Here is a 16,968-nt window from a genome sequence, read left to right on the forward strand (position 1 = left end):
CAGGAAAGTTAAAAACACAACAAAAATCTAGAAGAGTAATTTTGGGAGAGAAGAGTTAAGTTAGATGTATATACTACCTACTGTTGAGCTGTACTATAACAGCTATATTCAGTGAGATAATATGGTACTGACAGAGGTATGGACACACAGATAAATTGAAGAGAACAGAGAATCCAGAAAGAGGCTTGTGTACATTTGGCCACCTGATTTTGGACAAAGCAGCAAGGGCAATTTTGGTGAAGAAAGGCTTGTCTTTTCAATTGATGGTGTTGAAACAATTGGACAACCAATTTAGAATTTTATACTAAAGGACTATTAACAGCTTAAAAAAAACCATTGATTATACACTTTGGACAAATGTACTGTATGTGAATATATACCAGTAAAACTACTTAACAAAACAAAGAAATAATTGTGCAAGAATAGCCAGAAATGGGAGCAGTGTTCAACAAGGGCATCAGAAATTGAGAGGTGTTGGATTTTATTGTCTGTATTTTGTTTATTATTATTACTGAAATAATGAAAAATGCTTTAGTAATGATAGAAGTGATGAGCATACAACTATGTGATTATACAAATTGATTGTACACTTTTGATAATTGTATGCTTTAATATGCATCAATAAAACTGATTTGTATTTTAAAAGATGAGATTCCACTACAAAACTATTTGAACGCCTAAATTTAAAAGCTGTCCGTACCAAAATGTAGGAGAAGATTCCCACTCTGCCCCACCCTCTTTCTTCTTCTTCCCCTCAGCCCCCTGGTTCACTTCCCTGCCTGCCCACACACCCCCAGGCTGAGACCACAGCACCCTCCTGGGTCTGGGGAGCTTAGCAAAGTTCCAGGTGACACCTCTAGACATTTCTTTCATGGGGACCTATACCTCTTTCTGAATCAGATGGACAAAGAAAGGTTTTGTAAAGTGTCTACCCTTGAAAAACCCTTCATCTCATCCCATTCCAGGGTTCCCCTAGGACCAAAAACTTGTCATAGAGGCAATCAGATGGTATGTAGTCTTTTGTGACTGGCTTCTTTCACTCAGTATCATGCTTTGTGTTTAAACTGTGTTGTAGCATGTATCTGATTTCTTTGCTTTTTATTGTTTAATAGAAGGCCATGTAAAGATATACCACTTTTTGTTTACCCATTCCCCACATGATGGGAATTTGAATTGTTTCTGTCTTTTGACTATTAAAACTAATGAAGCCATGAACATCCCTGTACACATCTTCTTTGGACATATTTTTCCATTTCTCTCTTTTTTTTTTTTAATTATTTATTTATTATTATTTTTTAATTACATTAAAAAAGAATATGAGGTCCCATTCAACCCCACCGCCCCCGCCCCCCACTCCCCCCACAGCAACACTCTCTCCCATCATCATGACACATCCATTGCACCTGGTAAGTTCATTTCTGAGCATCACTGCACCCCATAGTCAATGGTCCACATCATAGCCCAGACTCTCTAACGTTCCATCCAGTGGGCCCTGGGGGGATCTACATTTCTCTTAATTTCTAGGAGTGGTCTCACTTGGTCACAGAAAGGTTAGGTTTAACTTTATAAGAAACTGTCAAAATAACTGCCAAGCTGTCTACACCATTTCACATTCCCACCAATTATACAGGAGGGTTCCACCTTTACCACATCTTCAGCACCTCTGTATTTATCTATCCATTCACTCACAGCCAAAGAAGTGGGGGTAAAGAGGCACGTCCCTGTGGTTTTAATCTGTAATTCCTGAGCACCTTTTTATATGCTTATGAATCATTTATATGTATTCTCTGTCCAGTCAAGCTTTTTCCTGGATCTTAAAATTGGGGTGCTTTTATTATTGAATTGAAAGAGTTCTTTATACAGTGTGAATGCAAGACCATTATTGAAATTATTTTTGCAAATGTTTTCTCCCAATCTGTGGGTTGTCTTTTCATTTTTTAATGGTGTCTTTTGAAGCGGAAATGGTTTAATTTTCATGAAGGACTCTTTATTAGTTTTTTTATGGCTCATGCTTTGAGTGTGGTGTCTTAGAATTCTTGCCTAATCCAGAGTCACAGATTTTATCCTATCTACTCTCTTTAAGGTTGAAACTTTTGTCTCTTACATTTGGGTCTCTGAACCATTTTGAATTAATTGCTGCGTATGGTGTTGTTTCCAGCAAAGTCCTTCAGGGGAGGTTCATTTTGCAGTAGAACATGAAGTGCAAGTTATATCTATGTGTCACTCTGCTCCAGGCTGGTAAAAAGAGATTTCCTACTTCTGTCCCAGTTAGTGATTATTGGGGAGCTGATTAAAAGGGGATTGGTGGTCACAGACTCCCAGGATATTCTCCATGATATAGAGCAAAGTGGTTCCCGTAGCCTAAACTCAGAATCCTCAGAAGGGAAAAACACACCCCAAACAGGGGAAGATGACCAGAGGGTAAAAGGGCTCCAAACTGATGTAGTTAAGCTCCAAGAAATTGTCTTTCTGGGCAAGATGGAAAGGAAGTTTTGCACACAGTGGAAATCAGTAAACCTATGTCTAGAGGCATAGGAGCAGATATCAGGCCATTACTTAGGTTAGTAATCATTTTTGCCAACAGGAAAATAGTGTGTTCTTTTTTCCCTTGGCTATCCTAAAGTATCTCTATCAATAATCTAGAGTTCCAGTGGCAAAGGAAATAGGGGTATTATACTACAAAGTATTCTTTCAGATCAAGAGCTAGTCCAGGGGAAGGAGCTATGGCTCAGGCAGTTGACCACCCACTGCCACATGGGAGATACTGGGTTTGGTTCCTGGTGCCTCCTAAAGCAGATAAGCAGACAACAACCTGACACAGTGAGCTGGCACAATGAGCAGACAGACAAAGGAGCCAATCAGGGTGGGAGAAGGGGTGAGGGAAAAAAAGCATGCCTGAGCTTTCCTTTGCCTTTGAAGGTTGGTTGAATGTTTTTAGCCTGGTGACTGTACATTATTAAGATTTGCTGGGTTTCCTGCGTGTGGCAAAGGTAGACAAGCACACTAATAGTGATACTCTGAGTATTCATATAAACCAGAAAAGCTATTACACAGACATACCACATTGCTTTTCACCCTTACTACAGCAGTCTTACGTAAAATAGGAATGGTTAATTAAAACACATGATAATCAAATAGTGGATGGGGAAAATGTGTAAGGCTGATCGATTAGTCTAAATTAATGTCTATTCAGATTAAATTTATGTCATGTAAGGTCGGCAATACACTGGAACGTTCTCTAGGTTTGGGACGTGGAAATGTGCGTACAAAGAAGAATGCAATTTTATAACCCAATGTAACTTAGGTAGTTTCTTATCTTTCCCAGTTCACTAAAGTTTTCTTTCCCTTTGTCTGATCCCATGGTCCCTGGCCCAGGATTAAACATACTTTACCAAACAACTGGACATCATGGAAAAAACACCATATTCGTAGCATTACGTTTGACTGTGTATATTCCTCCTGGGACTTTAGAGTGGGTTATGATGTCACACCATGTAGCCAAATTAAGGCTAACGTTTTATACACTTCCATACAGGCTTCCTGCTGCTTCCAATTAACCTGCCTAGTTAATGGGTACATCAAGCTGGCTCCGCCATTGGGGAAGGACGTGGGTCAGCAAATCCTCAGTGGAAATGGGAAGATGGCTCAGAGAGAAGGCGAGCTCCCCTACAGCACACCATTCACGGGTCCAGCAGAGGGCGCTGTGCAACGTCGAGCGTGGCTGCGTTTCCAGGCCCTAAGGTGTTGGTCCAGCTCTGAGGCTGGGGGTGCCGGGGCGGCCAGTGGTCCCCGCCCCGGGAGACCCTGAGCCGTGCCTGTGGTCCTCACTGGCCTGGGTCAGGCCCTGAGGCGGCGGCCGGCCCTGCCCTCCCTCCCCCGCCAGGCCCTGCAGGCGGCGGCCTCTCCTCCTGGACCCCGCAGGCCGCCATGTTTCCTCGCCCAAACCTGCTGGGCGGAGGCTTAGTCCGCGCAAGGCCCCAGAGGACGCGGCCCTTTTGGGCGGCAGAGAGAGAAGGAAGGCGGTTCCAGGCCAGAGGCGGGTCTGCTGGACCCACACCCGGCCTCCTCTGAGCCCGCGGAGCAGCCCCGGGGCCTCGGGTTACCGCCCCGCCCCAGGCGGACCAGAGGCCACTTCGTTCCCATGAAGATGACAAAGGCCTTGAGGGGCCTGCAGGGCGAGCGGAGCCAGGATGAGGACGTCGACGGGAGGTGAGCGGCCGTGGGCGGTGTCTTCCTCCCCCAGACCCTGCTTGGCACTGAAGAGAGGCATAGTAGGGCAACGCGCCTCATTTGGCCAAGAGGTGCCCGTGGGCCTTCGGGAAGGTGTCCTGGCCGTTTATAAAGGCCTCTGCATATAATGTGTAAAAGCTGCTCCCAACTCCCCCCAACCTTCTACACGCAAACTTTTGCTCCATCCAGGCTTTCTAGATGTAAAAGGGTTGCTGAGCTATGATAAAGTAGAGTTAGAAAATCACACGTCTTGTAATGCTCATTTGTTAAAAATTTTAAAAATCATAGGAAAACGTGTTCTGGAAATGACTTTGAGATGGAATTTGACTGTCTCTGGAAGGGACACCAGGAGCGACACACATCCAGGATCCAGGCTAGTTCTGTGGGTTAGAAGACATCGAGCAGAAGGCTGAGAAGAGGAAGAGAAGAGAAGGTTCTATGCCAGACTGGTCATATTTAGAGGATCCTTTCATATTAGAACCATTATTCTGTGTGTGCATTTTATTCCTCACAACACTATATACTTGACAATGCTAAGCAGTTTTTAAAACTATCTTCTTTTCTAGATGTTCCTAGATGTTATTAAGTAACATTTAGGATTTCTTTGTAATTCTTTTTACCCTCAGGTTATATTCTGTGGAGGGTATGTGCTTAGTGTAGTAACTTCAAAAGTTCTTGATTATTTTTTTATTATCTTCTGGGTTATTCTATTATGTATTTGCTATATAGATTCATTTCATTCTGTTAGTGTTCAGTTTTAGGCTTTTTCTCCCCCAGTGTTTTCAAATGAACATTTTAAAAGGTAAAGCATTAACATGGTTCAAAAAACTTAAATATACAGGGAAGATCTTCTCAGAAGTCCCATCTACTTCCCTATCTCTTCTTTACTGTTTGCACTCATCTCCCTCTCTTTTAACCAAGTTAATTTCTGAGTTATTCATCCAGTATTTCTTTTATAACCTAAAAATATTCAATCCTATGTGTATATGTAGGCTGTGTGTGCTGTTACTTACTGCTTCTCTAATACAAAATGTGCACACTAGATGTATTCTTTTTCACCTAGCTTGTGTTATTTAACAGTATATCCTGAAATTATTCCATAATAGTTCAAAAGGGTCTTCCTCATTCTTTGTCCCATTGTGCGGATACACTATGGTTTGTTTATTGTCTCTTTATAGGCATGTAGATTAATTACCATAGTGTGCTATTGCAAGTGATGCTGCAAAGAACCACCTTGTGTGTGTGTGTGTATGTGTATTTTTAGAATGTACCTTCAGAGTAAAATCCTCAGAATTGATGCAGGCAAGATCACATTATATTAACTATAATTAAAACATGCATTGTGTGTTCATTTTTAGGAGACTTGGACACAGTTGGAGGGCTGGAAAAAGAACTGGGTTATGTGAAAGAAGAACTTGAACTCATGCCTAAAAAGGAAACGGAAAGTCAAGTGAGTATTCTAATCAAGCCTAATTTTTAAATTCCTATTTTTTTTTCCAAAGTAGTTTATATTTAAAAGAGGATAATTCTCTAATATCTGGCTCCAAGCTCAATGGATGCCTTCTTTCTTTTTGGAGAAAAATATAAGTTCCTTGAGATACTCATTAAGTCACCATTGTGCTCTTGTTTTTATAAATGGGGAGTTTTAAAACTTTTGAAGTGCTAAGACAACTCAGCTTTCTCTCCCTATTGCCAATTGAAATAAAATACTTGTAAAACCTTTGCCAAAAAAGTGAAGTGCTGTATAATTGCTGCTTATAAATACAAATTAGTTTTAGAAATATGAAACAAAAGAAATTTGAGCATGATTGATAAGGTTTATTGATTACTAACTAATATGCATTGTACCATGGTCTGTGCTTAAAATATGTTAGTGCTATTGCTCATGCCATTATACAAGGAAAAATGTATTGACCCTGTTTTATAGGTGAAGAAGCAAAAACACTGGCTTAAAAAAAATGGGGTGAGAAATACATTACTAAAAAAATACCCAAGCTAAGTGTCCTGTCCTGCAGCAGATAATTTTTCCCACTTTGATGCTTTATTTCCAGCAATAGAGTTTTCATCAAGTTCCTTAGAGGAGGCCTTTAGGCCTTACAGAAAATCTCTTCTGCTTCTTCCTTCCATGAAGGGCCACTTCTGTGTTCAACAATGATGTAGAAGAAATGTTAGTATAGAGTTATAATTTAAAACTAAAAGCCTTTATGTTTGTATGAGATCTATTTTAGAAGATCAGTCAGTGTCATTGGTTCCTAAATTAAGTTTAGCCTGCTAGTCTGTATACTTTCTAATTTCTGTTTGTTCTGTATTTTGGAAGTAATTAGATCTATACTGTAACACCTGTGTTCATATTTGTGATAGAATTATCTTACTGTACATCTGAATTTCTCTATTCACTACCACATCCCCCTCAATACCAACCTCAGGTTAAGTGACTGCTGCAGGGTACTGCAGAGAAACCAACCTGATGTACATATATTTAATATTATGAGATTTCTTATGGGACATTGCTCATATGTCTCTGGGAATTGGCAAGTCCAAATTCTGTAGGGCAGGCCACAAGTTTGGAACTCTGATGAAAGTTTTGGATGAGTTCCCCAGGAGAAGTTGCCTGGTTGAAGTAGAGCTAGAAATTCTCCCTTTTGACTACTGAAATCATCACTTCTTTTAAGGGCTTCGACTGATTGCATGAGACTTCTCTCATTGTAGAAGGCAGTCTCCTTTGGGAAGAGTAGATGTAATCAGCCATTGGTACAGTCAACCTACTGAACATTTAAATTCATAAAATATCCTCACAGGTAACAATCAAACCCATGTTTGCTTAAGCAAACAACTGGACACCATCTCATCGCCAAGGTGAGACATGACCTTAACCATCAGAGTCTGGACCGAATATCTAATCAGTAACAACATTCCCTTAAGCCAAAGCCTAATCCAGAGCAAGGCTCTAAATCTTTCAGTTTTATGAAGGAAGACAAAGATGAGGAAGCTGCAGAGAAAAGTTTAGCTAAGAGAGGTTGGTTCTTGAGTTTTAAGGAAAGAAGCTGTCTCTAAAACAAAAAAGTGCAGGGTGAAACAGCAAGTGCTGATGTAGAAGTTCCAGCCTGTTATTGAGAAGATTTAGCTAAGATAATCGAAAAAGGTGGCTACACTAAACAACAGATACACAGTGTAGATGAAACAACCTTCTGTGGGAAGAAGAAGCCATGTAAGGTTTTCCTAGCTAGAGAGAAGTCAGTGCCTGGCTTCAAAGGACAGGCCTACTCTCTTGCTGGATGCAGCTGGTGACTTGAACCTGAAACCAAGGCTCATTTACCATTCCAAAAGTTTAGGGCCTTAAAGAATTATGCTAAATCTACTTTGCCTGTGTTCTATAAATGGAACAATGCCTGATGACAGCACATCTGTTTACAATATGGTTTACTAAATTTTCTTTAAATTTAATTTAATTTTTAATGATCTTTTTTAAAGTTAATAGATCGTGCAAAATGTTACATTGAAAACATAAGAGGGAGAAGCAACTGTGGTTCAATTGATTGGGCTCCTGTCTACCATATGGAAGGCCCAGGGTTCATGTTCAAGGGCCTCCACGTGAAGGCAAGCTGGCCTTTTCCCATGGAGAACTGATGGCCCACGCCCAGAGAGCTGATGGCCTGTGCCCGTGCCCAGGCCAAACTGATGGCCCATGCCCATGGAGAGCTGCACAGCAAGGTGACGCAACAAAGGCAGACAAGCAGACACAGAATAATGTACAGCGAATGGACACAGAGAACAGATAAACAAGCCACAAGGGGAGGGAAATAAACAAATAAAAATAAATGAATCTTAAAAAAAAAGAGGCTCCCATATACCCTACTCCCCACCCCACTCCTAAAATAACAACTTCTTTCATCATTGTAGCACATTCATTGCATTTGGTGAATATATTTTGGAGCACTGCTGCATCCCATGGATAATAGTTTACATTGCGGTTTACACTCTCCCCAGTACATTCTGTGAGTTATGGCAGGATATATAATGTCCAGCATCTGTACCTGCAATATCATTTAGGTCAAATCCAAGTCCCAAAAATGCCCCGACGTTACATCTCTTCTTCCCTCTCCCTGCCTTCAGCAACTACAATGGCCACTTTCTCCACATCAATGCTATAATTTCTTCCATTACTAGTCACAATAGTTCTCTGGTAGAATATCAGTAAATTTACTCTAATACATATTTTATTCCTCCATCCTGTGGACCCTGGGATGGTGATGTCTACTCCACCTCTATATTAAGAGGGGGCTTAGGTGGCAGACTTGGCCCAGTGATTAAGGCATCCGTCCACCACATGGGAGGTCCACGGTTCAAACCCCGAGCCTCCTTGACCCGTGCGGAGCTGGCCCATGTGCAGTGCTGATGCGCGCAAGGAGTGCCGTGCCACACATAGGTGTGCCCCGCGTAGGGAAGCCCCATGCCCAAGGAGTGTGCCCTGTAAGGAGAGCCACCCAGCACCAAAGAAAGTGCAGCCTGCCTAAGAATGGCACCACCCACATGGAGAGATAACACAACAAGATGACACAGCAAAAAGAAACACAGATTCCCATGCCGCTGACAACAACAGAAGCGGACAAAGAAGATGCAGCAAATAGACACAGAGAACAGACAACTGGGGTGAGGGTGTGGGGGGGTGTGGGGGAAGGGGAGAGAAATAAATAAATAAATAAATCTTTAAAAAAGGGGGGGGGGGCTTAGATTCCCCAAGGGTGTTTGATACAGTTCTCCAGGTTGCAGTTGTAGGCACTCTTGGTTCCCTGATGTGGTGGTTGACCATCTTCACCTCCCTGTTAGCTGACCTGGGTAAGTCCAAAAACCAGAGAGTAGGAGTTGCAACTCTGCTGAGGCTCAGGTCCCAGCTGGCACATGGACAGTCCAGAGATTCAAGTCTCCTGAGTATACATCAAACCTAGCACCAACCACAAGTTCAGTAGAAGTGACAGAAGATGCATGTGTAGAAAGGTCACATCTAAGTTCAACTGTATCATACTCAGAATCAACTGTATCAACTGTATCATACAAATTCCAAAGAGCCCACTGACATGGCACTGAGTATTTTAAGCCAAATGTTGAAAGATACTGCTCAGAAAAAGATTCCTATCAAAAAGTTAGCAGTCTTTGACTGTGCACCTGGTAACCCCATTGCTTTGATGGAGTTGTACAGTGAGATGAATACTGTTTTCATGCCTGCTAATATAACATCTATTATTAAAAAATACATTTTGTAAGATTTTAGCTGCCATAGATGGGGATTACTGATAGGTCTGGGCAAAGTAAGATGAAAACCTTCTGGAAAGGAGTTACCACCATTCTAGATGCCATTGAGAACATTCTTAATTCAGGGGAGGAGGTCAAAATATCAGCATTAATATGAGTTTGGAAGAAGTTGATTCCAGTTACAGTGGATGACTTTGAGCACTTCTAGGCTTTAGTGAAGGAAGTAACTTTAGATGTGGTAGAATTGCAAGAGAACTAGAAGTAGTAATGGACCATGAAGATGTGAGTGAATTTCTGGAATCTCATGATAAGTCTTGAACATCAAGGAGTTGCTTCTGATTGATGAGCAAAGGAAGTGGTTTCTTGAGGTGGGAACTACACCTGGTGAAGATGCTGTTAATATTGCTGAAAAGACAAGAAAACATTTGGGATATGACATAAACTTAGTTGATACACCAGCAGCAGGATTTGAGAGGATTAACTCCAATTTCAAAAGAAATTCTACTGTGAGTAAAACGCTATCAAACATTATCGCATGCTACAGAGAAATCTTTCATGAAAGGAATGGTCAGTTTTAAGAGGTGGCCTCAGCATCCCTTTTCTGTACCCAAGGTCAGAAGAAATTGAGAACTAAAGTAGGGGCAGATAGTTTGGTACACTGCCAACTTTGTTACTCATAGAGAGAACATAATGCACAAGCCAGGAGGGCCTGTTAGACAAACCTCAGAATTAGGTAGCTTCCTTACCCGGTTGCAGAAAACATTGGGCCATGGCAGACCCATCCTACATGGTAAGGAATATCATACCTTCCCAGAAGCAATGGAGAAAACAAGCTTCCTGTAGACCCCCATCTACCAGGAAAGTGTGGGAATGAGTTGAGTGTGACTGATTTATTCTTCCCTTGTGTACGATTAAGATAAGTCCCTCTACCTTTCCTGAGTGAGTGAAGGGATGGAAAGAGGGCAGGAGTTACACTAATTGAGCTCTTTCAACAAGATGGAAATGGTAGGATAGTATTTATTCCTACCATGCTCCCGAGGCCCAGAACCATTAAGTAGCTTCATGTATTAATATTTATAAATCATCATGATCCCACTCAGTGATACTATAAACAATTATGGAATTAGAAGATAAAGATGTGGGGAAGACAGTTGAAGTAGTCAGCCAAAGGGGTGCTGATGCAAAATACCAAAGTCTGTTGGTTTTTATAAAGCTTACAGTCACAAGGCCATAAAGAGTAAGTTACTTCCCTGACCAAATTCTGTTGCCACATGTTTGAGTAGGATGATTCTCTGTGAAGCTTCAGTTTTTCTCTTCCTCCTAAGGCTCCATGGTCTCAGCCTCTTCTAATTTCAGCTGTAGGCTAGCCTAAGGTTCATTTCTCCCCAGGGCTTGTTTTGTTCTGGGCTTTCTCAGCTGCCCTGCTCTTTCTACATGGCCAGCTGTACACTATCATGTGAAGAGCAGGGCTCTCTCTCTGGGGCTCCAGCTTTCAAAACTAAACACTCTGTGTTCTTCTTCTGCATGTATTTACTTCCCTGTCTTTAATTGAGCATCCATTTATATAGCCTAGAATGTGGGAGTTGGGGACTCAAACAGAGTTGCCTAATCATGTGGTCAAATGAAAGCCCTAATCTTGATTTAATAAATTAAAAGTGAAACCTCTGAATCTAATACAATGTCTATGCCCAGAGGAACAGACCAGTTTACAATCAAAATCCAATATTTATTTTTGATATCTATAAACAATACCAAACTGACACAATAGTTAATACAGAAGAAATAGTAGGCTCAAGTAAAGACAAAGTCTGGTATTCCTAGAAGAGATAATTCTGGTGTGCCTAGAGAGTTTTGAATGAGAAGTAAATTGGCAGTATTGAAATAGATGAAGTAGGCAAGAATCAGATTAAAAGGCTTATTAAGGGAATTAAATATATGCCATCATTTATTATAATACTTGATTTGTAGTAAGCATCCAACACATGTTAGTTTAGTAGCTACTGTTATTATGTTTATTACCGAATTTGTCATAATACAGTATTTGGTTGTTTCATGGTGAGGACGGACGGAAATTAGAACACTGAAAGTTTAAGGTAAATGTTAGCAACTTTTGATAAGACTTCTTCTTAGATGGTGAAATTTTTTTACATCAGGAAATGTAATGTGTGTCTTAGACATCCAAAGGGGTGCCAATGCAAAGTACCAGAATTCTCTTGACTTTTATAAGGGGTATTTGAGATAGAAGCTTACAGTCACAAGGCCCTAAAGAGTCCAACTCAAGGTATCATAAAAGGTAGTTCTCACCCAATGTCACTGGCCAGTGTTAGAGCAAGATGGTGGGTGATATCTGAAATGGTTCAGCCTTCCTTCTTAAGGCTCTTAAGGTTCCATGGTCCCAGCTTCTTCCAGTCTCAGCTGTAGGCTAGTATAAGTTTCACCTGTACCCCCAGGGCTTGTTTCTTTCTGGGCTCAGTTACTCAGGTCTCTTCACAAGTTCAGCTATAGACTATCATGCTCATCTCTCTTCATGGGGCCTCTGCTGTGTCTAATGAGCTATCTCTCTTCCTCAGTGTTCTTCTTTTCTGTATGTTTACTTCCATGTGAGTATCTGTCTACCAAGGGAGTCAGGCCTCAACATCCTACTGATGTGGCTGAATCAAAGCCCCAAACTTAATTTCATCAAGTAAAAGTGAAACCACTGAATCTAGTAAAATCTAATATGCCCAGAGGAACAGACCAGTCTACAAACACAGTCCAATATCTATTTTTGGAATCCATAAACAATACCAAACTTCTAGAGTTTGCAAGTGTGGATCCTCAATGCATACATATTCTAATTCTATCATTTCTTCATCTATTAGTGGAAATACTTTTATAAAGAAACACTTGATCTATTCCTGTATCTACTAAAGGTGAACACTTGTTTTAAAGTTTATCATAATAAACTCTTGAGTTAAACACATTTGATACATTTTACAGTGTTAACTCAAATGGAGGCCATCATTAAATTTACTGTTACAGCTTCCCATAAAACACCCTTTGGCACCACACTGTATAGTTTATAGCTTTTATTCAATAGAGCACTATCATGTTTTAGTTTTCATATGCATTACTGGTGATAGTAATATGGAAAAAACATTTGCCTAAATATTAAGATGTAACTATGGCATGTTTCCTCTTCCCACTGACATCAGAATTTCATTTCTTCTTTTCACAGATGGAACTTTCTGGCTTACAATCCATGGTGGCTGTGGAAGAGGAAGAGCTGCAGGTTCAGGCTACTGATATGGAGTCCCTGACCAGGAACATACAGATTAAAGGAGACCTCATAAGGGTCTTTCAAAGTGTTTTAAAAACTGTTGGAAATTATCACAGCTCAGAAGACCAAAATGGCATCTTCACACAGTATTGGGTACATTTAGTCCTTGACCGGTACTTACGTCATTGCTGCACTGTTAGTTTGAGTCTCTTGATATCACCACATACTAAGTGACTTATACCATAGTTGCTAAGATTCCAAAAAGAAAATGTCATTATCTTCATATGGCAATATCTCCCTTGAACACATCGCAGCTATTTCAGGAGCAGTTGCTTGTTCCCTTTCTCTTCTGATGAGTAATATTTTTATCAGTTTAAGTATTTTTTTAATTTTCACTCTAGTATCTGCAAATGCAACTGGTTGATCTTGAAGACATTCCAGCTATGGAACGTCTAACCCATTAAGTATTACTTCTTTAGGAAAAAGTTCCTTCAGTAGAATCAGAGGGTCAAGAAACTTCAGGAAACTGAAGACAATAGGTAAAATTTTGGGGAGGCAAACTTTGTTTTTATTCTGAAATAGCCAATGGAAAGGCTGTTGATTTCAATTATTTATAAAGTTGTCAGTTGAAGATAGTTCATGGAAAGTCTGTACTCTAAAATTTGCTACCTTGGTAAGCACCAGCTCGAGCTGCCCATTACATGATATTATAGTCTGGAAGGGAAAAGCAGCTGTTTTCAGACCCACCATGTCAGTTTTCCCATACTCTCATCCATCAGGCATCCCTTTTTCAACTGAACCCTTCTTGTCTACCTGAATTTAAACATGGTCAAACCAATTTCAATTAAAAATAATAATAAAAAACCAAAAGGGGGGAAATCCCTGCCTTTTCCTCAGATTCCATTGTAGCTGCTACCCCATCTAGCCTTTCTTCAATGCCAAACTTTTCAAAAAGAGTTGCTTCCCTATTTTCCTTCTCTCCATTCTCATCTTTCTCACCATTCCTCTCCCTCCAATCTGACTTTTAGTTCTACCAGTTCAAGTAAAGAGATCCCTGCTGGGTATAGACTATCATAACACATCTCTTTTATTTTATTTAATACTACTCAAGGTGACAGATGTCCGTGATTGATGGATTTTTTCTTCCTCTTGGACAGTGAGCTTATGATAATATCCCCAGAACCTAGAATAAAGTCTGACATATAGAAGATGCTCAGTAATTATACTACTGTTTATGTTTTCTATTACCCTTCCTTCTTCTCTTCCCCTATTTCCCTTAGTCTCTTTATTCTGCTTCTGCCTTCACTTTGCTCCCATATTTGAATTTTGCCTTATAGAGTTTGGAAGGTAAAGATATAATGAATGTGTCATTTCACTTGAAAATGGTAAAACTCTATAGAAAGTCCAAGTAATAAAATGAGGGGCTTTTACAGTCATTATAAAATGCTAATGCATTCTTTCAGTCATTTTCTCAGGATTAGCTGTGGCTTCATGTTTAATTTTCCAATGTACATGTTGCATTTTCTTTGCTCAGTTGCTGATGATGTTGGAAGGACTGGTAGATGAACAGAGTCAGCTCAGTGAGGAATTACCTGCAGGGAAGCAGCTCAGTAGCAAGCTGGTGAAGTTCTATGCCCATCCAGAGAGGCAAGAGAGTGACTGCACTGTTTTTCCTTTTATTCCTCTTAATTCTTAATAATTATTTTATTCTTAAATGAAGATACCTACCATACTGAGGAAGGGAAAAAAGAAAGCAGAGACAGTACTGGAGCTTCTCACATTGTCTTTTGTTGTGTGGATCTCTCTGAGCTTCAGTGTCAAAATCATGAATGAGGAATAAGTCCTATTTCACATAGCTTATTGCAGAGATTAGCTGAGTAGTTCTCTCAAGTCTCTAAAACCTCAGGTATAGTAAGCACTCAGTGTATGTTCCTTACCTTTCTCTGCTCCATGCCATGCTAAACTCTGTTGTATTTTAAGAGTAAGGCTATAAATGAGCACTGATGCTGGGATGATATTTACTATCCTGATGAATGTATTTCCTTCTACCACTTGGTTTCAGTCATGTATATATTATAACTTTCTGGTTCATTTTATATCCCTTCTCTTTTTCCCCCATCTTTTTGCCTTCCCTCCAAAACCACTTTTCGCCTTTCCTAATTTTTATTCTTTTATTATTCATTTTCTCCTAGTCTATTGTTGGATTTGAACATTTTTTTCTTCCTATTTCAAGAGAGTGAAGGCAGAAGAAAGATATGATTGGACTACTTGATGGTGTTTTTAGAAAAGAACCTTTGAATCTTTGGTCTCTGTGGATCAGATTCCTTTTCAGAGCACTGTCAAGTCTCTTAACAAATGAGAAAATGTTATCCTTAGTGGCAGACTTGCGTGACTCAATCTTGCTTCAGTTAGCATTTAGTTTTTCCTGATTTTAGTTTATCAGAAAGTAAAGCACTTAGGTAAGTAACAAAATTTTTCTTATGTGGGGTATACGTGTGTGAGCAAATGTTTAAAAACTATGATTTCATTTGAGACTGGCCCAAGATCTACCATAAAGGCAAGCTTTATAGAAAGGAGCAGGCCTTGCTAATCCACTAGCAATGAACACAAGTGCCATAAGAAATACCACATTCACTTATTGTGTCCTGGAGAACAATTACTTTAGAAAGTCTTAGGGCTCAGAGTGTATTGATGGCTTTTAGGAAGGTTTGTGTTGATTGCTAATTATTTCTTCCATGTGGCATATTCAGTTAGCTGTGAAAGAGATCGAGTCTGCAGTTGGAACTGGAAGGTGCCCCAGAATTATGTGGTTTCCTAGAACAAGTTCTTGGAAGAAGCCTGACATGCTTAAGCAGGCTTGAGATCCTGGCTGTCATTGGAGGTGGCGAACTGGAAAGTGTGCAAGTTAGTTACAAGTATGTCTTCTGCGCACTGGCAGGTCAGACTGCAGCCCAGGATGGAAAACCTTGTTTGCACTCAACAGAGAGTGTCTTGCATGCTCTTAGCAGATTAACTGGTGACTTAGTAAGATAGATGTGGTAGAAGTAGCATCAATCACAAAGTGGAACTCACTTTAGCTTACCTGGATCTCACTCTATATATCTGTCTCTAAATTGGATGTTAGAGGCTATGAAGAGTACTTCAATGCACATTTTAAATCATTCCATTTTAGTTTTCCCACTTACATGCATTCTTTTCCTTAGCGACTCCTCATCCCTATCCCTTCTTTTATTTTAATAAACTTTTTAATTTTTTAAATAATAATTAGATTACATAAATGTTACATAAAAAATATATAGGGGATTCCCATATGCTCTGCTCCCCTGTCATATTTGCCAAATGAGCATTCCCTACATTGTAGTTTCAACCACGTACCTTTTAATCCCCAGTGTTTGCCTCATTCCTCCCCCAACACTCACCCCAGTTCCATGGAGAGTCCAACCCACCCTACACCCCTCAAAACCCAGCATCACCCAGGCAAGAGCATCACTGTAAAATTTTCAAAGCCACCTACTGTTCATCTACATCCATCCCCCTTATCATAGATTTTGTCCATATGGGCATTGGCTCGCAACTTCTCCCTTTTTGTCTCTGCTAAACCTGTCTTCCAGACTTTAGCTCTGTGAGTCTGCTCAATTTCTTTAATTCATGTCAGTGAGGTCATGTCATAGTTGTCCTTTAGTGTCTGGCTTGGTTCTCTCTACATAAGGTCTTCAAGATTAACCCATATTATCCTGTGTGTTAATACTGCATTCCTTCTTATAACTGAGTGATATTCCATTGTATGTATAAACCACAATTGGTTTACCCGTTCATCTGTTGATTGACATTTGGGTTGTTTCCTTCTTTTGGCAATAATAAATAATGCCATTATGAATATTGGTATGCATGTATCTGTTCATGTCCCTGCTTTCAATTCTTCTGGGTATATACCCGAGAGTGGGGTTGCTGGATCATGTGGCAGTTCTATAGCTAGCTTCCTATGGAACTGCCAAACTGTGTTCCTGAATGGGTGCACCATTCTACATTCCCACCAGCAGTTGATGAATGTTCCCATTCAGCCACATCTTCTCCAACACTCTAAGTCCTCAATTTTTTAAATACCAGTCTAATGGGTATAAGATCATATCACATTGTGGTTTTGATCTGCATTTCCCTAAGAGCTTGTGATGTTAAGCATCTTTTCATGTGCTTTTTAGCCATTTATATTTCTTTGGAGAAGTGTCTAT

The 16,968-nt window shown here is 40.2% G+C and overlaps 1 protein-coding gene across 1 annotated transcript; it reads left to right on the forward strand.

The window, feature by feature from the left end:
• The first annotated feature begins 3,719 nt into the window (after positions 1-3,719).
• On the forward strand, positions 3,720-16,624 carry LOC131273137 (myomegalin-like). Its single transcript, XM_058275372.1, has 3 exons — positions 3,720-4,209; positions 5,589-5,680; positions 12,698-16,624. Exons 1-3 carry the CDS (start codon positions 4,191-4,193, stop codon positions 12,971-12,973), a joined length of 387 nt encoding a protein of 128 aa, XP_058131355.1. The 5' UTR covers positions 3,720-4,190; the 3' UTR covers positions 12,974-16,624.
• Positions 16,625-16,968: the final 344 nt, after the last annotated feature.

The sequence above is a fragment of the Dasypus novemcinctus genome, chromosome 13 (genome assembly GCF_030445035.2).
Source record: "Dasypus novemcinctus isolate mDasNov1 chromosome 13, mDasNov1.1.hap2, whole genome shotgun sequence".
In the NCBI taxonomy this organism is placed as follows: domain Eukaryota; kingdom Metazoa; phylum Chordata; class Mammalia; order Cingulata; family Dasypodidae; genus Dasypus; species Dasypus novemcinctus.